Genomic DNA, 17,241 nt, shown 5'->3' on the forward strand with positions numbered 1-17,241 from the left:
CTTTTCCATGGATGTTTCAACTATTAGAAAGCAAGTATAAGTATTTTATTGAGAACCCTTTCCTTAGTGGAGTATTGGGGAACTGGTGACCTTTCAGCTGTTTTTGTTTGGTTGGTTGGTTGGTTTTTTGCTACCCGACCAAGTTAGCTGGGAATAATGGGAGTTGGGAATCCCAACATCATCCGAAATGCAATTCCACCTCTGCCCCAGTGGGACACAGATACCACCACTCATGCAGAACTCATACTGAGATATAAAAACTGGAAGGGAGAATGAGGCAGGAGCAATGTGCAGCGGCTGCGCTACGCAACAGCTGGGGAAGGTTAGTATTGAAAAACAGCGGGTCTAGACCTAATGGCATAATCACAAAGTCACAGCTCATGCTTGGTTATTTTGATTTGGAACTGCAGAATTTCAGTACTATCCTTGATTGATGTTTTCTACTGTTCGTCATCTACTGGCACAGTGGTACAAGTTAAAGAACAGCTACACCCTCTAAATTACCCGAGATAATTCTACATCTAGATGCTCTTGAACAGGCCCCCAAACCCAGAGTTCCATTAATTCTATGTTCTCAAACTGTGTTTTCATCCTTTTTCATCTTTTTCACACCTTTCCCCTAAAGTGATAAGTATTTAAATACTCCTACCCAATATTATCCTTTGACTTTTTGGCTTCCCACCACCCATTTATTCCTTTAAAAACGCTTTTCAGAAACCTTATCAGAATAGAACTGTCATTATCTAGAAGATCAGGGTCTTTTTGGAATGTACAGCTTTGGCCACAAATACATGAAGCATTCCAAACAAATTACGATATTTGCAAGTTGCCTGTATAATGGCACTTATGCACATTTAACTTGTGCACACTCAGTTTTATGCACTTGGCAATAAAAAACAAAAATAAAAAGCAGGGGTGGGCATAGAGGAAAAGAAGACTTGAGCAATCCACCCCCCCCCCATTGAACACAGTGTGACTATACACAATTTTGGCTTCACACACAAACCCCAGAACATAACCCCATATAAGTTGAGTCTCACCTGTAAATATATGAAAGGCTCATTTATATTTATTCTCCAGTTAATACAGATGGCCCCCTCAAAACCACAACTTTATTCCTATACACCATATGTATAATCTGATGACACACAAAAGACCAAATTTAAATCGGGGGGAAAACAAAACTTAGAAAGCGGATGCTACTGGGAGAAATTAAGATGGAAGATTGGCCCAATATTGTTATTTTAGAGAGAAGGTTGATTAGATAAATTTGCCAAGGTGGAGTGGGGAAAATAAAAGCCTGAAGCAGAATTGAATTTAGCCACCTACATGCAAAAACTACCACCAGTCTTAGCAGACGTATCTAATTAAAACCTCAAAAATGCCCAGTGCTGTTAGTGAACAGATGAGTTTGCTTGTACAATTTATAAACTTTCTAAAGAGGGTTGTTGTAGAGGCATTTTATTTATTTAGATGGTTGAAAACAGATTATTTAGATGTGGTGTACAACAAAAGGGGAAAAAACCAAATCCGCTGTTTTCCCACATAACCCTATCTTTTTGCCAATTCTTTCCACTTTCAGAGAACACTCTACTAGAAGCCATTTATATTTCTCCTCAATTATTAACACTATACTGAGTTAACCACAGTTGGAGAAACTGGGTCTCGGCTGCCATGTTACATTCAGACATACAACAGGCAGTGGCGCTAGAAGATAGCGAAAAACCGTTACTGTTCATCTCATTCAATACTCTCAGCTCTCTTGAAAGACAGCCAGTTCCAATACATTCTCATCAATTACTGCCCATCTTTGCCTTGGGGTACAGTGTGCACCCTGGGACGCTGCTGCATTCCACTGCTTCCTTGATTTAGTCTCAAAATGTCCATATGTTGCCATTGACAGCTGCAAACTTAAGCCTTAACTTCAGGAGTTGTGCTGTAGATGGAATCTGAGTTTTCAGAGCCAAGGTCTTCTGCCGAGTCAAGAAAGGAAACACCGATATAATTATTTTTCAGCAGGCAGATAAATTCATCTACTTTATTCAAGCATTCTGTCATGCAATTATTTCAGGTACTCTTGTCTATACTTAACAAACAGCATTGCACTCATTAAGTGTGCGGGCCAATCATGGCTCTAGCAATGCTGTTTTGGCCACAATAGCAGTATCTGGTACATACTTGTCCCCATTCACTGTTAAAATGGAGGGAGACTTCCTTACTATGACTTCTAGACAGCCCTTGGAGCCATCTCAGATAACAAGGAGCTAGCTGTTTCTCGGCTGCCACTCACTTCCCCAAAAGGGTCTTCCTTGCACTCTTTCACTTGGTTTTTGAAGTTCCTGAAGCTACATGGCTAAGCATGGGGTAGGGGGTATGGACCCCTACTTTGTAGTGTACATTTCACACTGGTTCCTATTTCACACCCACAACCCGCTTCCCCCCAACTGACTTAACACACTACACTGTAAAAGCATATGTTGAGGCCATTATTTAAATTACTCTGGCCGGACCCCAGCACAGCTGTCAGTTCATTACCTAGGTCTTCCTCCGCAGTTCCTGGAAGGTTGGCCTTTGATTTCGCCAGCTCTACACCTTCTTCTTCTACAGGGAAAGAAAACAGAGTCCTCTTTTTGTATGCTCAAACATGCCAAACTTTGTTGTAAAAAGCGTAAATGTCTGCTGCAGAACTGCAGGAATTCTGCAATTCACCGAGCAAATGGCATCACTGCTTTTCTGTATTTGTTGAATTCACCAGTGTGCTTTTCCATTATATGAATACAGTGGTGCCTCGCAAGACGAAAAGAATCCGTTCCACGAGTCTCTTCGTCTAGCGGTTTTTTCGTCTTGCAAAGCAAGCCCATTAGTGGCTTAGCGGATTAGCGGCTTTTAGCGGCTTAGCGGAAAAGCGGCTTAGAAAAAGGGGGGGAAGGGGGGGAAGTCGGAAAAACTCGCAAGACATTTTCGTCTTGCGAAGCAAGCCCATAGGGAAATTCGTCTTGTGAAGCACCTCCAAAACGGAAAACCCTTTCGTCTAGCGGGTTTTTCGTCTTGCGAGGCATTCGTCTTGGGGGGCACCACTGTACTATGTTTTATGAGCCAATTTTAAGTAACTCATTGACGTGATCAAAAGGTGGCTTGGCATCCTCTTCCAATTTTGGAAGGCCAACAGCCGCAAAAATATTTTTTTAAAAAATCAGGAACTAAAGTGAAGGATGTATACTTCTAAGGTAGTAAAGCTTTGTCCAGGCTGCACCCTTTTCCTCAAGATGGCTTGTGTAGGCTCACACAGCAATCAATGCTGATCCATAACACACACAAAAACCAACCAAAGAGAAAACTAAATGTTAAGCAGGAAGATTAAGCTCTATCTAGACTTCTCACCCACAAGTCTGTTGTGTGGGCAGATGTTTTATTCTTTGGTGTAGAGGAGCCCACAACTGCTCTATAAACAGGGACAGGACAGTCCAGAGGTTTACCACCTAGGCCTTAACTGATAACAGTTAAAAGATGTTCTGCTGGTATGCAATTCATTAAGATGCCACCAAGCTATTCAAGTAACGGAGTAAGATTATTACTATAAAACTGCACTGAAAAATTTGGCTGGGGAAACTCAGCCAGATGGGCGGGGTATAAATAATAAATTAATTATCATCATCATCATCATCATCATCATCATTATTTTACAGTGCACTTTTGTTCCACCAGTTCTTACCAGGGATCACACATTTCCAGAGACCATATGTTTTCCCGACTGTTGTCTGCCACAGTCTTAGCGTTCCATCCTCAGAGCCACTAGAATACAACTCTCCGTCTGGGCTAAATCTGACACAGTGAATAGGCCCAAAGTGCCCCTTGTAAGATTCTGCAGGGAAATGACAAATCAATTAATTTCCAGGCAACAAGGAATGCATGTGCTTTAACATGTAGGCTTAGGAATTCAGGAAGAAAAATAATGTCTCGGTTCCTTAGCGGTTGGGTTTTGTAAATGAATTTACCAGTCTAAGTCATAGGAGGACAGTAATGAGGCCCCAACTGTTTACAACATGAAGAAGCCCTCACCTACTTTGTGTGATATGGAGAGGTCCTCCACTACTAAGGGTATGGCTTGCCACCCAAACATGGATGTGATACTGCAGCAACCACAAAGTTTCCTTGAACATTTTACTCTCAGCATGGAAACATCAAAAAGAACTGCCTGCAGCTATCGGAGGGTCACTAGAATCAGAAACTCAAGCTTCAATCTGGGCACTTGCTTAGCTTGAGATATTCCTTACCCAACAGCTATGCACAGAAGACAACCTGCAAGGTCAAACATTAGAAGGCTAAAAAGATCCCAGAACATGAATAATTCTTAGTCAACACTTGAGCCATTTTGCAAGCTCTTAGATTTCATTTCCCCTTGGCCTGGCTATATGCCTCCTACTGGTCAGAAGTTGTTGCCAGGGAATGTACTTCTTTTGGGTTTCCCTTACCTCCCCACTAAATAATATGCATAGGGTTCCCCCCATTCTTCTTGCACCCCATTTCTTCCAGCAGCCAGCACTGAATAAAAGACGTGAGTGTAGGGAAAGACCATCTTGGGAGGGAACGATTGGAAAGTAACAAGAGAAGGTTGCGCATCACTTTTGTTTCTTTGGGATCTTAGCTATACAAAGACTGATCAGCTTTGGTTATCTGGACAGCAATTACAGTCAAGGTCAAATTTAACTAATCCTATTGAAGCCTGCTGTTCTGACTGAAGTGCAATGACAATCTGAGGAAGTATGTGAAAGTGAGCCTACACACATACACACAGACCAAGGGAAGTAAAATGAAATGAAATGTGGCTTTATAACAATGGCTTAGGAAGTTACAGTCTCTTCATTATACTGACTGTGAGAAAACCTGAAGGCTCCAACCTTTGGAACGACCAGTTAAGCAGGTTTTATATTTTAACAAGAATGCAAATGATAAAAACATGCTCTGGAGGTATTTCGAAACCTGTTGGAACATACCTAGTTCTTCACCAGTATTATAATCATACTTATAAAGTTTAAAGTCCTCGCCACCCGCAACTAGACATTCTTTCTCAGGGTGAAGGGATGCAGAATTAATTGTTGCAGGAGCCTCAAAGGATTTAATCTGTTCCAGACTAAAGAAGGGAAGGAAAAGGCATTAAAAGCTAGAACTGGACTCTCCACAGAACCATATACCAATGCATTAAAAAAACCAAACCCACAACAGGTGGAATTCCATATAGAGGACTTTCATCCACTTACTATGCCAGGGTCTTCTCAGATTTTTCTGCCTGTTCTAGCAATAGTAATATTTTGTGCTAGTTGTTGTATAATTAACTGGATTTTTATGGCTGCATTGCATTGTATATTACCACACCTTTAACTGACTGATTTTAGTGCCACTCTCATTTTGGGTATTTTTAGTGCTTTGTGTTTATCCTGATGTGTTTTTGCTATGTTCACGCTTTGGCAACAGGTTCAGAAATTATGATTTAAAAGCAAGGTAAGCTTTAAAATTAAGTAAGATGAAACCATTTCACTCACAGGAGAAAAACCAAGGTTGCGAAAGTTTTCCAATCTGAATGATGAACTGCATCTCCTTAATCAAGACTACAGAGACTTTCTTCAGGATCCAAAGAACTAAGGATTATATCCAATGCTAGTTCTCAGAGCAAACCCATTGAAATTAATGGTCATGACTAACCTGGGTTGATCAATTTCAATGGGTCTCCTCTGAAAAGAACTTAGATAAAACATGAAGTATTTCTGAAGGGATATATATTAGATCTAGTATGGAAATATACACTTTTTATCTGTTTACTCCAAAAAGTTGCCAATTACGTTTCTTTCAAAACTAACCACATTAAAAACTCAACTTACGTTTCTGCACTGTGGAAGGCGATTGTTTTTCCATAGGTGATTACTATTATCTCCCCTTCTGGAACATATTCCATACTGCTGACAGACATAGCAACATTTATTGCCTTTATTTCTGTAAATGTATTTCTGTCCCAGAGTCTGCATCAGAGACACAAAGGTAAAAATCTGTTTAGCTTATTACAAGACCAGCGCCATAGGTTAGATCTCCAAAGCCCTTTGGGTCGCATGCTTCCCTGCACTGTCATCACCTCCCCCAAGACATTTACAGTATGGCTTAAGAGCATTTCACGGTTTCCCTCCCAAGAAGCTCTGTGATTCTTCTTGCTTCTCAGCCTGGCAAACAAACTGCAGCTTTTTATGGACTTAAGCATTGTATACCTTATGTAAATCCAGCAATATTTAAGTCTGTCCTTTCCTGATGCAGGGTACTGTATTGTGAGACATATACTCTGCTGAATAGATCAGTCAATAGAGCATGAGACTCTTAATCTCAGGGTTGTGAGCCCCACACTGGCGGGGAGGGGGGGAGAGAATCCTGCACTGCAGGGGGTTGGACCAGATGACTCTTACGACTCTTTCAACTCTACAATTCTATGGTTCTAGGACAGAGCACACTAGCTGAAAAGCTAATTATATATATATATTTGAATTCAAAAGAGGGCCCTATAGTGAACACCAAATCCAGAAACACACAAGGCAGCTCTGGTGAAAGGGAGATATTTGTTCCTTCCTACCTGACAGTTTTGTCATCTGCTGAAAGGATCTGTCTGTCATCACTGCTCCACAGAGCCTTTTTAATCCCAGACGTGTGGCCGCTGACGATTTGAGGGTCTAAACAGTAGGGGAAATACTGTGTTATTTCAAAAGATCTCTTCTAGCCATGCACATCGTCAATGTAGTTTTCTCTACATGACTTACAATCAATCCCAGGCAGATTTACTGAGAGAATAGTGGCAATACAGGTAAGCACTACACATGAGATATTTTATTTCCCTGCATATAACTACATCGTGTAATTGCAAAGGGCTGCAAGAAACGATCTTCAGTGCAAATTCCCAAACTTATTGTGACAGGAATGAACTGCAGTAGCTGCAGCATAACCACAAGTAGATCAGAAGCATACAGGGCAACCAAAGCAGTTTGTACCAAAACCAGGCATATACCCTAATTGAAATGGATCTAGAAAATCAAGTTTCCTCCTAGGGCGGCTGGATCTGGTCCACAACCATTCGCTCAAGAACATGGCCCAAGAAGGGGAGATTAGCGACTGGCTGATAGTTACTTAAGATTTTCCAAATTCAGGGCTTCTTGAGGAGTGATTTTCTGAGCACTTTGTCCATATCCTCAAGACTTACTAGCTGAAACTCACCCAACACAACAGGGCCAGACACCCCATGAGATTCATCTGATACAACAGCATAGTCAAGATTCCGGCTGATGCAACAAGTTTGTTCTCAAAATGCTTTGCAAACAAGTCACAGTGAGCTACAGTCGGTCCTTCGGACATACAGTGAGAGGATCCACGCTACCCGGAAAAGCTCTGCCGGACATCATAATGAGGCAGCAATGGAAGAAGCACGGTATACTTTCTTTGCTGCCTTCACTGCCACACACAGCAGGGTGTGAGGACTAATAAGTAAGGAGGTGCCCTTAACCTACCCCAAGCCCTAATGCAGCCTAGAAATCCAAAACACACATTCTTTTGGGGGGTGAAAAGAGGGAATGCTTTGCAAGGAAAGGCAACAGTTTGCAAAAGGCAGCTTTCTCCCTCTCCCGTTTCAGGAAAGGAAAAGTGTTTCCTCCATTACCTTTACTGGCAAAAATGACTTGTCTCTTCCTCCCATCCCCATCGCTTCTGCACACCCCACACAAGTATTCTGACAAATGGGTGGGACACCCACCTGTCAATCATGTGACATCAGAACAATGGGATTGACAGCTGGGTTGTTCTGCCCACCTGTCAAAGCTGGTCTGCGAAGAGGATCCCCAACCCTGAAATAGTGTAACCGGATGCAAAAGAATTTCAAAATGAAATTATAATAGTTAGTTCCACCTACTAACAGTAAAAACCCACCTGCCTCTGGCTTGCTTAAGTCATAGATACGCAACAGTTTATCTTGCCCACCTGTCAGCAGGTAATTGCTGTCCTAGAACAGAAAACGAAAGCCATTGTTTTCATTGGTGCAACAGTAATATTATATTAAACATCACTACTTGTAGAAACTGGTTTTTAAAATCAGTACTATTTCATTTATCATTATTTTATTTAATACTAATAAAATCTGTACTAGTTGGGAATATAAAGCTGTTCATATGATGCCCTTGAGAAAAACACAGGCAAACAAAGGCAGGCATTCAGCCCTGAAACAAAGATATTTAGTGTCTGTTTTACCTGAGTAAAGTCCACAGATTTGACAATGTGCTTGTGGGCTAAGGTGATTATTTCATCTCCCGAAACACCATCCCACACTTTGCTGAAAGGAAAAAACATAGCTATTGATATGATATATTACAGACTTAAAATAATGCTTTTACACAGCTCTTTAAAAATTGAGACACCAGGGGTGGGCAGGTGGGGGGGGGGGAGATTCAAGTGCATTAAGTGAGCTGTAAATGTAGTAATAAAGAACAGGGTAGGTTTTGGTGTTAGATACAAGACTTTCACTTACGCAGTGAAATCTGCAGCTGCTGTAGCTGCTTTAGTGGCATCTTTATTCAAAGTGGCACCCCAGACAGCTCCTTTGTGACCCAGAAATGTTCCAATCCAATCTCCTGTGTCACCCTGGCGAAGCATAGGTTTCCCATCTAGACAAAAAGAAAAAAGAAGTGAAACATAGGAGTTTAGTTTATCAACCAACAATCTATATCAAATAATCATACAAAGAGCATCTGTGAAATTAGAATTCAATAGAGATTATCCAGCAAGAGCTTTGGGCAAACCCTCTGTAGGCTTCCTTGGTCATCTATATGTCACTATTCTTCTCTATGAACTTCACCCATCAAAGAACATTTGCTTTTACACAACCACTTATTTACAGAAGGGAAAAGCAAGGCAAGACCATGTGGGGGACTGACAATTCATATTCAACCTCTGATCTAAATAAATGTTCAGGTGGTAAAATCAGAGGTTGAAGGTAGGTTATTCCAGGATGATGGATCATACCTACTTCCCCTCAGTTGCCAGGGTAGGGGGGAATCACCTATGATCTCTTAAGGCAGCACTGCAAATAGGTTTATGGAAATGTTTGGAAACTTGTCTCTTCTCAGGTTGACAGATTCAACATAGTTTTATATGTGCAGAGTGGAGAGGGGAGGCACCAGGAATTTCTGCTCCATTGGCCCCAACAAATCCCGATGGCTTTGCCTGTCTGCTTGCAAGAGCACCAAGCAAAAAAGTTAATTGAAAGACCACAATCCATTACAGGATTTAGGGGTGTTTCAAGCTCAATTAAGCATGTTTAACCCAGCACTGAATGGTGGCTCAAGTGCCCAGTGTATAATGGATATACATGTACTTTTTATATAAAAAATTTATACCATAATGGAACTAATACATCAACAATATTTGGAATGCTTTGGTGGCCCTTACATCATTTAACAGTGTAACAATAAAGACTCAAAGCACTAGACACAGCTTTCCCAGGCAATACCCTATCCAGGCACTGGCCAGCTTGACTTCGGCAATGTTTCTGAATGATTTAGTCGAGATTCCTGCATCATAGGGGGTTGGACTAGATGACACTAGGAATTCCTTCAACTCTACCGTTCTATGATTCTATAACCAGAACCATGGTATGCATATAGTGAAATATTAGGCACAGACACATTATGTGCCAAGAGATAAAGTGATTAACAAAATGGCTTGTTATTGTCTCCATAATACCATCTACATTCATTACAAACACCAGCTTCAACAGGTCTCTACTCCCAAGGCCCTTACAATCTGGAAATAGAAACAACAGAGGAAAAGGAATAAAGGGAAAGCAGGTACAAAGAGGGAGTGGAAGCATAATTATTTACACACACTCCAGTTTAACAGCTTTCCCTGTGAAGGATGCACCTTAAGCACAAACATAACTTGGAGGACCCACTTCTAAAATACTAATACAACATGGAATATCGGCAAGGAGACTGTTCCAAAAGCTTTCCAAGAAAAGCAAGGGTTTGAAAATACCAAGTAGTATGGCCACAGACAAGTCAAGAAAAGGAGGACAAGGGAGGGGAATTGCTTTCATTAAAAGTAAAAGTTTTCTTGCTGCCATTTCGGTTTAATGTATACCCAAGATAAAGTATAAACTATTGTGGTATTATTCCAGTAATGTTTGATTCAACACTTATAGACTCACAGAACTGTAGTCAGAAGGGACTCTCGAGAGTCACCTAATCCAACCCACTGCAACGCAGGAATGTTTTTGCCCAGCATGAGGCTCAAACCCACAATCTTGTGATTAACAGCCTCATGCAAGTGTATACTGATGTTTGGGGGTTTTTTGGTAAGTCAAGCAGCATAAAAGAAATATAGGACTGCGGACACACCCAGGCACGAAGAAGGTTTGTTAAAGATTCTGTTCCCAGATCTGAAGGCTCCCTTAAAGCAGAAGATTGAAATGAAATACTTTATTGTCACTTGTACAACTTGTATACAGTGAGATTACACGAGCACCCCCCACTCAGCTCTCTTAGTCTAAATTCCCCTCGTTTACTGACACACACCCACCAAACCCAAAAGTCAGTTGCTTATTATTAATAATATTAATAATAGAATTTGTACACCACTCTTCATCCATAGATCTCAAGGCGGCCTAATTTTCCGAATACCTGTACATAAAAACTTGAGATTACTATTATTATTATTATTATTGTTGAAACAGGCTAGAGAGAGAGAATTCGCAGTATTATTTCCGTGCCTGCCACCCACCGACCCCTCGCGAAGAAGCCCCCGCCGGCCCCTCGCCTCACCCTTGCAGGCGCTGATGAGGAAGTACCCGTAGGGGGTGATGCCGCTGAAGGCCAAATCCACCACAGGCCGCGTGTGGCCGGAGCACGTCAGCGGGGTCTGTCTCATCGCCATGGCGGCGGCGGCGGCGGCGGCGGCGGGAGGGAAGGAGCAGCAGCGGGGGGAGAGGGCCAAGAGGGCGACGCGAGGAAGGGCGAGGGGAGAGAAGAGGCCGCGGGAGGGGCGGAGAAGGCGGCCACGCCGGGGAAACGCCGCTCGCCCACAGCCACGCGCAACACTCGGGCCGCCAAGGGAAGGAGGGAGGGATAAGGCGGCGCCGGCGCCGGAAGCGACGTCGTCAGAAATGGCCGCTGACGGAAGTCCGCGCCCAGGTCGAAGGTAACCATAGCGACGCTTCCGGTTTCGCCCTAGAGCACCATAGAGTTTCGGGGATGGAGCGGCGCTCCTGCTCTCTAGTTCTATATCTATTTTGTATGAGTTGTGGGTTGATAAATATATAAATTATCGCGACGGGAAGGATATACATGAATTATAGAAATATGAATTATAGACATGTAGGAAGGGAAGGGACCCCGAGGGTCCTATGTTCCAGCCGGGGGATTCGAACCCACAAAGTTCGGGATTCGACAAAGTTGGCTTTGCCAGCCCCATATCATATATATAGCTCGCAATCGTTTTAAACCCGAAGCTAAGAAAGTGGAAGAAATAGGAAAGCCGCTGTTGGGATTAAACTCCGCCCCCAACTCAATTCCTTTTGTGAGGCTGTTTCTTTAAAAGGGGGAGGAACCCTCCTCGGGCCCCTGTGGGCCCATTGGGCGCACACCGCCGTATGCACTCTGACGCAACAGGTTGAAGCAAAGCGAAGGATGCGATAGGGTCCTCATGTGGTGGGGAGGACTGTACCACTTCAGCCTACAGCTGCGGGGGAAATACTGTATGTGAGCAATTCTTTGCATTAAGAACAAAACAGGTTGACATCTATTGTTTGTTTAACCCATTTATGCATTCATCTTTCAAAATGCAGTCTTTCCTGGCTGGAACATGTTGTTGTTGTTGTTGTTGTTAAAAAACCTAAATACATGAAGAATCCTCAAGGCAGCTTAACATGAAAAGAAAATGCAAAAGCAATTAAAATACCAGTTAAAGGTGGTTAGGGGGTCAAGGTAAGACTGGAGAGAACCCAGGGTCAAATCCCTGCTCAGCTGTGAACCTCACAGAGCAGCCTTGAGCCTCTTGCTTTATCTCAGCCTAACCTACATCATAGGGTTGTTCTGAGGTTAACAAGTACGTAGACTAAAATACTAAAGCAGCTGGGCCTGGGGGTTTTTTTGTTTTTCTTTTTCTTTTACTTTCCCCAAGTCACAAAGTACTGTATTCACATTCTCACAACACCTTTGTATGTTGATTGCGTCAGGTTGATCATTTGGGTTTGGGGGGGATTGTTGTTTTAAATAAGAAATGTAACCAAATGATTGTGGCTGCACTGTTATGCCCAGCTTCCTGGGAGTAAGTATTTCTGAGCATAGCAGGTGTCTTCACCCTTTAAAGACCTAGGACCCTGAAAGCCTCAGATTTACTTACTCAAAAAATAAATAAATAACTCAAACATGCATTTTGGGAGCCCATTTCTTAATCTTTCACCATTTATTTACATAGGTTGTGGCCACAACCCACTGGTTGGGTCCCCAGACCTGCCAGTTGAAGTCTAGTGATGTATAGCATTGCATGGTGAATAAGTAAACAGATTCATTTAAACCTTTCACTACCCATTTATCTATTATTTCACCCAAGGGGAGGACATTTCAATTCCCTTCAACTGCCCCCCCCACACCCCCGCTTCAGCCTCTTGAGAAATGCAATCTATTTTTGTTGATTTCAAGTGCCATCTGAGAATTGTGTCTGACTTAATTAGTGGAGCTGTCTTCTTAAATTTTTAAAAGGCCCTTGGGTTGACTATTATGGAGAACTGCTTCCAAGAGGGAAAAGAATAAAATCCAAGGTCGGCAAAACTGACTTTGTAGGAAAACTTGAAGTAAGCAGTGCAAACTATGCAGCCTGAACAGCAGTGGTAATGCAGAGCAAGCTGTGTGCTCCTCAAGAAAGTTTGATTTGATTATTCCCACCAGTTGGCTTGTAATTTAATTTTCTGTGCAATTGGCCTACAATTTGCCCTGTAGGCAAAGCCGCCATATGATATCCAGTTGGGGAGATATAAACCTCCTAATAGTCAAAGGAAAGTCATAAATAATATCAGAAGCACAAATGGAAAGACAGAGCCCTGGAGATAACAGGCTCATTAACATTGGGCTATAGTAAAAACCATGCCTATCTGGCTGCTTTAAACCTATTAAAAATCATTCATTCATTCATTGCATTTATACCCCATCTTTCCTCCCAAGCAGCAGTGCATAGGTCTCCCTATTTTTTTCCTCACAACAACCCTGTGAGGTAGGTTGAGCTGAGAGACTGTGACTGACCCAAGGTCACCAGTGAGCATCGTGACCTGGTGGGGCTTTGAACTCCCCTCTCCCAGGTTTTAGTACAACAATTTGCCTACTACACTACACTGGCTCTAGTGATACTATTCCTGCCTGATGTTTTACACAACTCCTCTTCATAACTTTACAAACAACAGTAGAGATTTAACGTCTGATGCAGCAAAGGACAAGGTTGGGTTGCTAGTAATGGGCAGAGGTGCTTACCTGACATCCCAGTTGGTGAATCCCTGCTTCTTACTGGAAGAGGCAGGTTTGGTGTGGTGCAAACACACCAGCAGAGCCAATCCAATGCTGCTGGTGGTGGATGCCTCACCCCTCTCCTTCCCAGTAAGCGACTTACCTGCCGGGAGGTCAGGCAAGCGTCTCCACCCCAAACACTGCTAAGGGTTTCTGTCATAAATAAAGCAAGTAAGTGTGGAAGTGCTGGCAGCTTCTAGGAGCAAGAAAAGAGAGCTGAGTACAGGGTGGAGGCTAAAGATGGACAAACTACCCCAGGAGGAGCATGGCATGTCCCCCCAACCAGAGGAACAACCCTGCCCTATTGCCAATGGGTCTCAAACCCTCAGTGAGTTAGGACTTCCCCTGCATGCAAAGACAGGCTCTGGCAGATTGAGTGGATGAGGCGAACAGTAGGTCTAATGATCAGGAAGGCAGTTTCTGCACGCGCTGTAGAGGGAAGTGAGGGATTGATAGGGCTCATCAACCTGGGAAGGTAGCCTGTCTAGGAGAAGGAAAACTTTGATCCTGAACCTCTGCTGCCTTGTGGGATATCTTCAGAGAAGAAAAGACAAGGGAGTAAATCCAACACAAATCCCTAATGATTAGCTGGTGCCTTGCATGCTGGTTGCCAAACGTTATTGCTCTGCTTTCCTTTGGACCACATCAGCGAGGCCCCGGGGGAAGGGGCAGGTCTTGATGTTTGTGCAGCCCAGGATCTCCATACGCAGTGTCCAGGCTTGCGCCCTGGGGAGGTCACTTGCGTGCTAACACAGCAGTTTGTCTTCACCCCCAGAGGCAAAGTCCATTATCTCTCAACCCACTATTGGTCTTGTGTGCTCAATCTGCCAGAGCCTGTCTTCCTATGCAGAGGAGTTCCCTAGCCGAGGGTTTAAGACCCATCAGCTACCCTCACCTGGTCTAGCCAGCTAGTCGAAGAAATTCCTGGGGTTTGGCTGCTGCATGCTGACAGTTTCTAGGAGCCACAGGTGAGAGCTGAGTAATAGTAATCAATAAAAGCAGACTAAAATGTCTCAGATTCCCTTGACACTTAAAAACAAACTAAACATGAGCCAAAAGCTTATACAGTGGTATCTCGGATTACATACGCTTCAGGTTACATATGCTTCAGGTTACAGACTCCGCTAACCCAGAAATAGTACCTTGGGTTAAGAACTTTGCTTCAGGATGAGAACAGAAATCGTGCTCCGGCGGCGCGGCGGCAGCAGGAGGCCCCATTAACTAAAGTGGTGCTTCAGGTTAAGAACAGTTTCAGGTTAAGAACGGACCTCCGGAACGAATTAAGTTCTTAACCCGAGGTACCACTGTACTGTAGTGTTTATCCTTGAGCACAATGTGCCCATCGCCACTAGATGGAGCTCTACCTATCATGTTGGACACCAATTCGTTTTCTGCTTGGAATCACACAGTTGTATGTTTCTGTTACACATATGTGATTTATATATTGCATGGTTTAATCTGCTTTGGTTGACCTACTGACCTCTAGACAGGTGCAAGCAGGATAGGAACAAAATGAGGAAATGCTGGGTCTTCCATCTCTCTGCTTCACCCGTTTGCTTTCTTCTCCTTATTAAAGCAGGTGATATTTGTCAACAAGAGTGGCGCTGACAACAACTCATAAGAAGTAACCATTGCAGTGTAGGAACTGCCAGCCTTACTCCTGACCTCAAGTCAGCTACTTAGTGATAACACACTGGAGCAGCAGAGCTACAGTCACATTAATTCACCTAACAGCCAATGCCAAAGTCACTTCCAACAGGAAACATGAACAGGCTTTATGCCTCAAATGTCTCACACCTGGTTTTCATTAAGATGATAAACTTGGTCCTGGGCTGTACCACTTCACAGTGGTAGGGATGTTCATGTGATTGAAAGCTCCCTCATTGCCCAAATTGGGGCTTGCAGTTGCTGTCAACCAGCTAATTGGCAGCGCTTGTAAAGTACTGTTTAACTGCAAATCGCAAAGGGAAACAGACCACTTGGCTGCATTGCAATATCAGGTGATTGACAGGTGGGAAACCCCACCCAGCTGTCAAAGTTGCCCCCCTGGGCAGTGCTGGAGGGCTGTGTATGTGAAGGTAAGTTCTCTAAGCAGAACACAAAACTGACACTCTCTGCAATACCATCATTGCATACTCTCCAACAGCAGTCACGAAATTAAAAGACGCCTGCTTCTTGGGAGAAAAGCAGTGACAAACCTGGACAGATGCTTTTGAATTATGGTGCTGGAGGAGACTCTTGCGAGTTCCATGGACTGCAACCACTCCATTCTGAAGGAAATCAGCCCTGAGTGCTCACTAGAAGGACAGATTCTGAAGCTGAGGCTCCAATACTTTGGCCACCTCATGAGAAGAGAAGACACCCTGGAAAAGACCCTGATGCTGGGAAAGATGGAGGGCACAAGGAGAAGGGGACGACAGAGGACGAGATGGTTGGACAGTGTTCTCGAAGCTACCAGCATGAGTCTGACCAGACTGCGGGAGGCAGTGGAAGACAGGAGTGCCTGGAGTGCTCTGGTCAATGGGGTCATGAATAGTCAGACACAACAACAACAACGAGGAAAAGTGGAAAATTCCGGGATCAAATCAGAAACCTGGACGACTTCTGTAAATCTGGGACTGTCCCTGGAAATTAGGGACAATTGGAGAAGCTGCCATTAAGCTGTGTTCCATTGCAGTGATTTTCTTCATGAGACAGAATGGCAGCTATGTATCTAGGAGGGAGAAACTAAAGGAGTGCATAGGGGGAACACAGCTCAGGTAGGAGCCAAAGTGGTTTTCTCTGCTACTAATCCCAGCCATTGAGAAGCAAGGTGGCTCTTCGGCCATAAGTCTGGACAGATCTGTGTGCGCATGTGTGTCAGAGTCCACACCATTCCCCCCCCCTCTCTTTCTGATTTGCGGCCTTCAACTGCTGACCCTGTTCCACTTTGTGAGTTCATTTCAAGGGAGGAACATACGGTGCAGTCAAGGCAGTTGACGAGAAGCAGAGACGGTCCAAGGATTCAGCACTGTTGCGCGAGCCTGGCGTGGCGAGAGAAAAGGTCAAGGGAGCCTCATCTGTATTCTGTTCTTGGAGCACAGCTAGAAGAGAGGCACATCAAAGATAAAGCCAGGTCAGCTTGTGGTTTTCTGCTGAAGTCACAGAATAGGTTCAAGGTATTGCACGATTTCAGCCTCAGTTGGAAAGAGACGAACCCCAAATCTATGCCTTACATCCGATTGGGCTGCAGCTTCGTGGTATTGCATCTACATGAATGTGGAACGGCAAAAGGTGTATAGCCCTTAATGGAATACAGGTTCCATTTTACGGCCCATTGGTCCATGTAGCTTATCTACACTGACTGGCAGAATCTCTCCAGGGTTTCAGACAGGGAATCTCTCCCAGGCCTGCCTGCAAATGCCAGAGAATGAACCTGGTGTTAAGTTGTGGGTGAACATCTCAGACGACACAGCGATTCTTCAAACAGCTCTTGTTTATTCACAGGCCAGAACTGAACTCAACTGAAGGGTTCAGCCAGCCTGCTTATATAGAGCTCCACTAGAACGCAACAGTAACCATTTTCTGTAACTATCCAATCACTGAATGCCACTTTCAATCCCTTATTTGCATATGTGGACCTGAGCTATGTACAGTATCCCCCTGCTGGCCCAGGGTGAGAACTTCAGTACAT

General features: G+C 43.7%; 1 protein-coding gene and 1 long non-coding RNA gene across 2 annotated transcripts; one reads left to right on the forward strand and one right to left on the reverse strand.

The window, feature by feature from the left end:
• Positions 1 to 1,445: 1,445 nt before the first annotated feature.
• Positions 1,446 to 11,118, reverse strand: STRAP (serine/threonine kinase receptor associated protein). The gene is made up of 10 exons (XM_081880134.1): positions 10,836 to 11,118; positions 8,546 to 8,681; positions 8,269 to 8,350; positions 7,951 to 8,023; positions 6,611 to 6,707; positions 5,877 to 6,014; positions 4,995 to 5,131; positions 3,713 to 3,862; positions 2,536 to 2,601; positions 1,446 to 1,973 (listed from the first exon to the last, which is right to left on the reverse strand). Exons 1-10 carry the CDS (start codon positions 10,945 to 10,947, stop codon positions 1,912 to 1,914), a joined length of 1,053 nt encoding a protein of 350 aa, XP_081736260.1. The 5' UTR covers positions 10,948 to 11,118; the 3' UTR covers positions 1,446 to 1,911.
• LOC309352070 lies at positions 11,101 to 15,355 on the forward strand. Its single transcript, XR_014161084.1, has 2 exons — positions 11,101 to 11,211; positions 15,145 to 15,355. It is a non-coding gene; the product is annotated as an uncharacterized lncRNA (long non-coding RNA).
• The last annotated feature ends 1,886 nt before the right edge of the window (positions 15,356 to 17,241 follow it).

This window comes from Podarcis erhardii, assembly GCF_964252035.2.
Source record: "Podarcis erhardii genome assembly, chromosome: 10".
NCBI lineage: Eukaryota > Metazoa > Chordata > Lepidosauria > Squamata > Lacertidae > Podarcis > Podarcis erhardii.

Bases quoted from the DNA above. Each gene is read 5' to 3' on its own strand.
- STRAP (XM_081880134.1), bottom strand. From the start codon at position 10,947: ATGGCGATGAGACAGACCCCGCTGACGTGCTCCGGCCACACGCGGCCT. The intron at 6,708-7,950 runs GTGGGTTTTTAC...CCTACTGTTTAG, and splicing joins CTTAAGCAAGCCAGAGGCAG to ACCCTCAAATCGTCAGCGGC. The intron at 6,015-6,610 runs GTAGGAAGGAAC...TCTCTGATGCAG, and splicing joins GCAGATGACAAAACTGTCAG to ACTCTGGGACAGAAATACAT.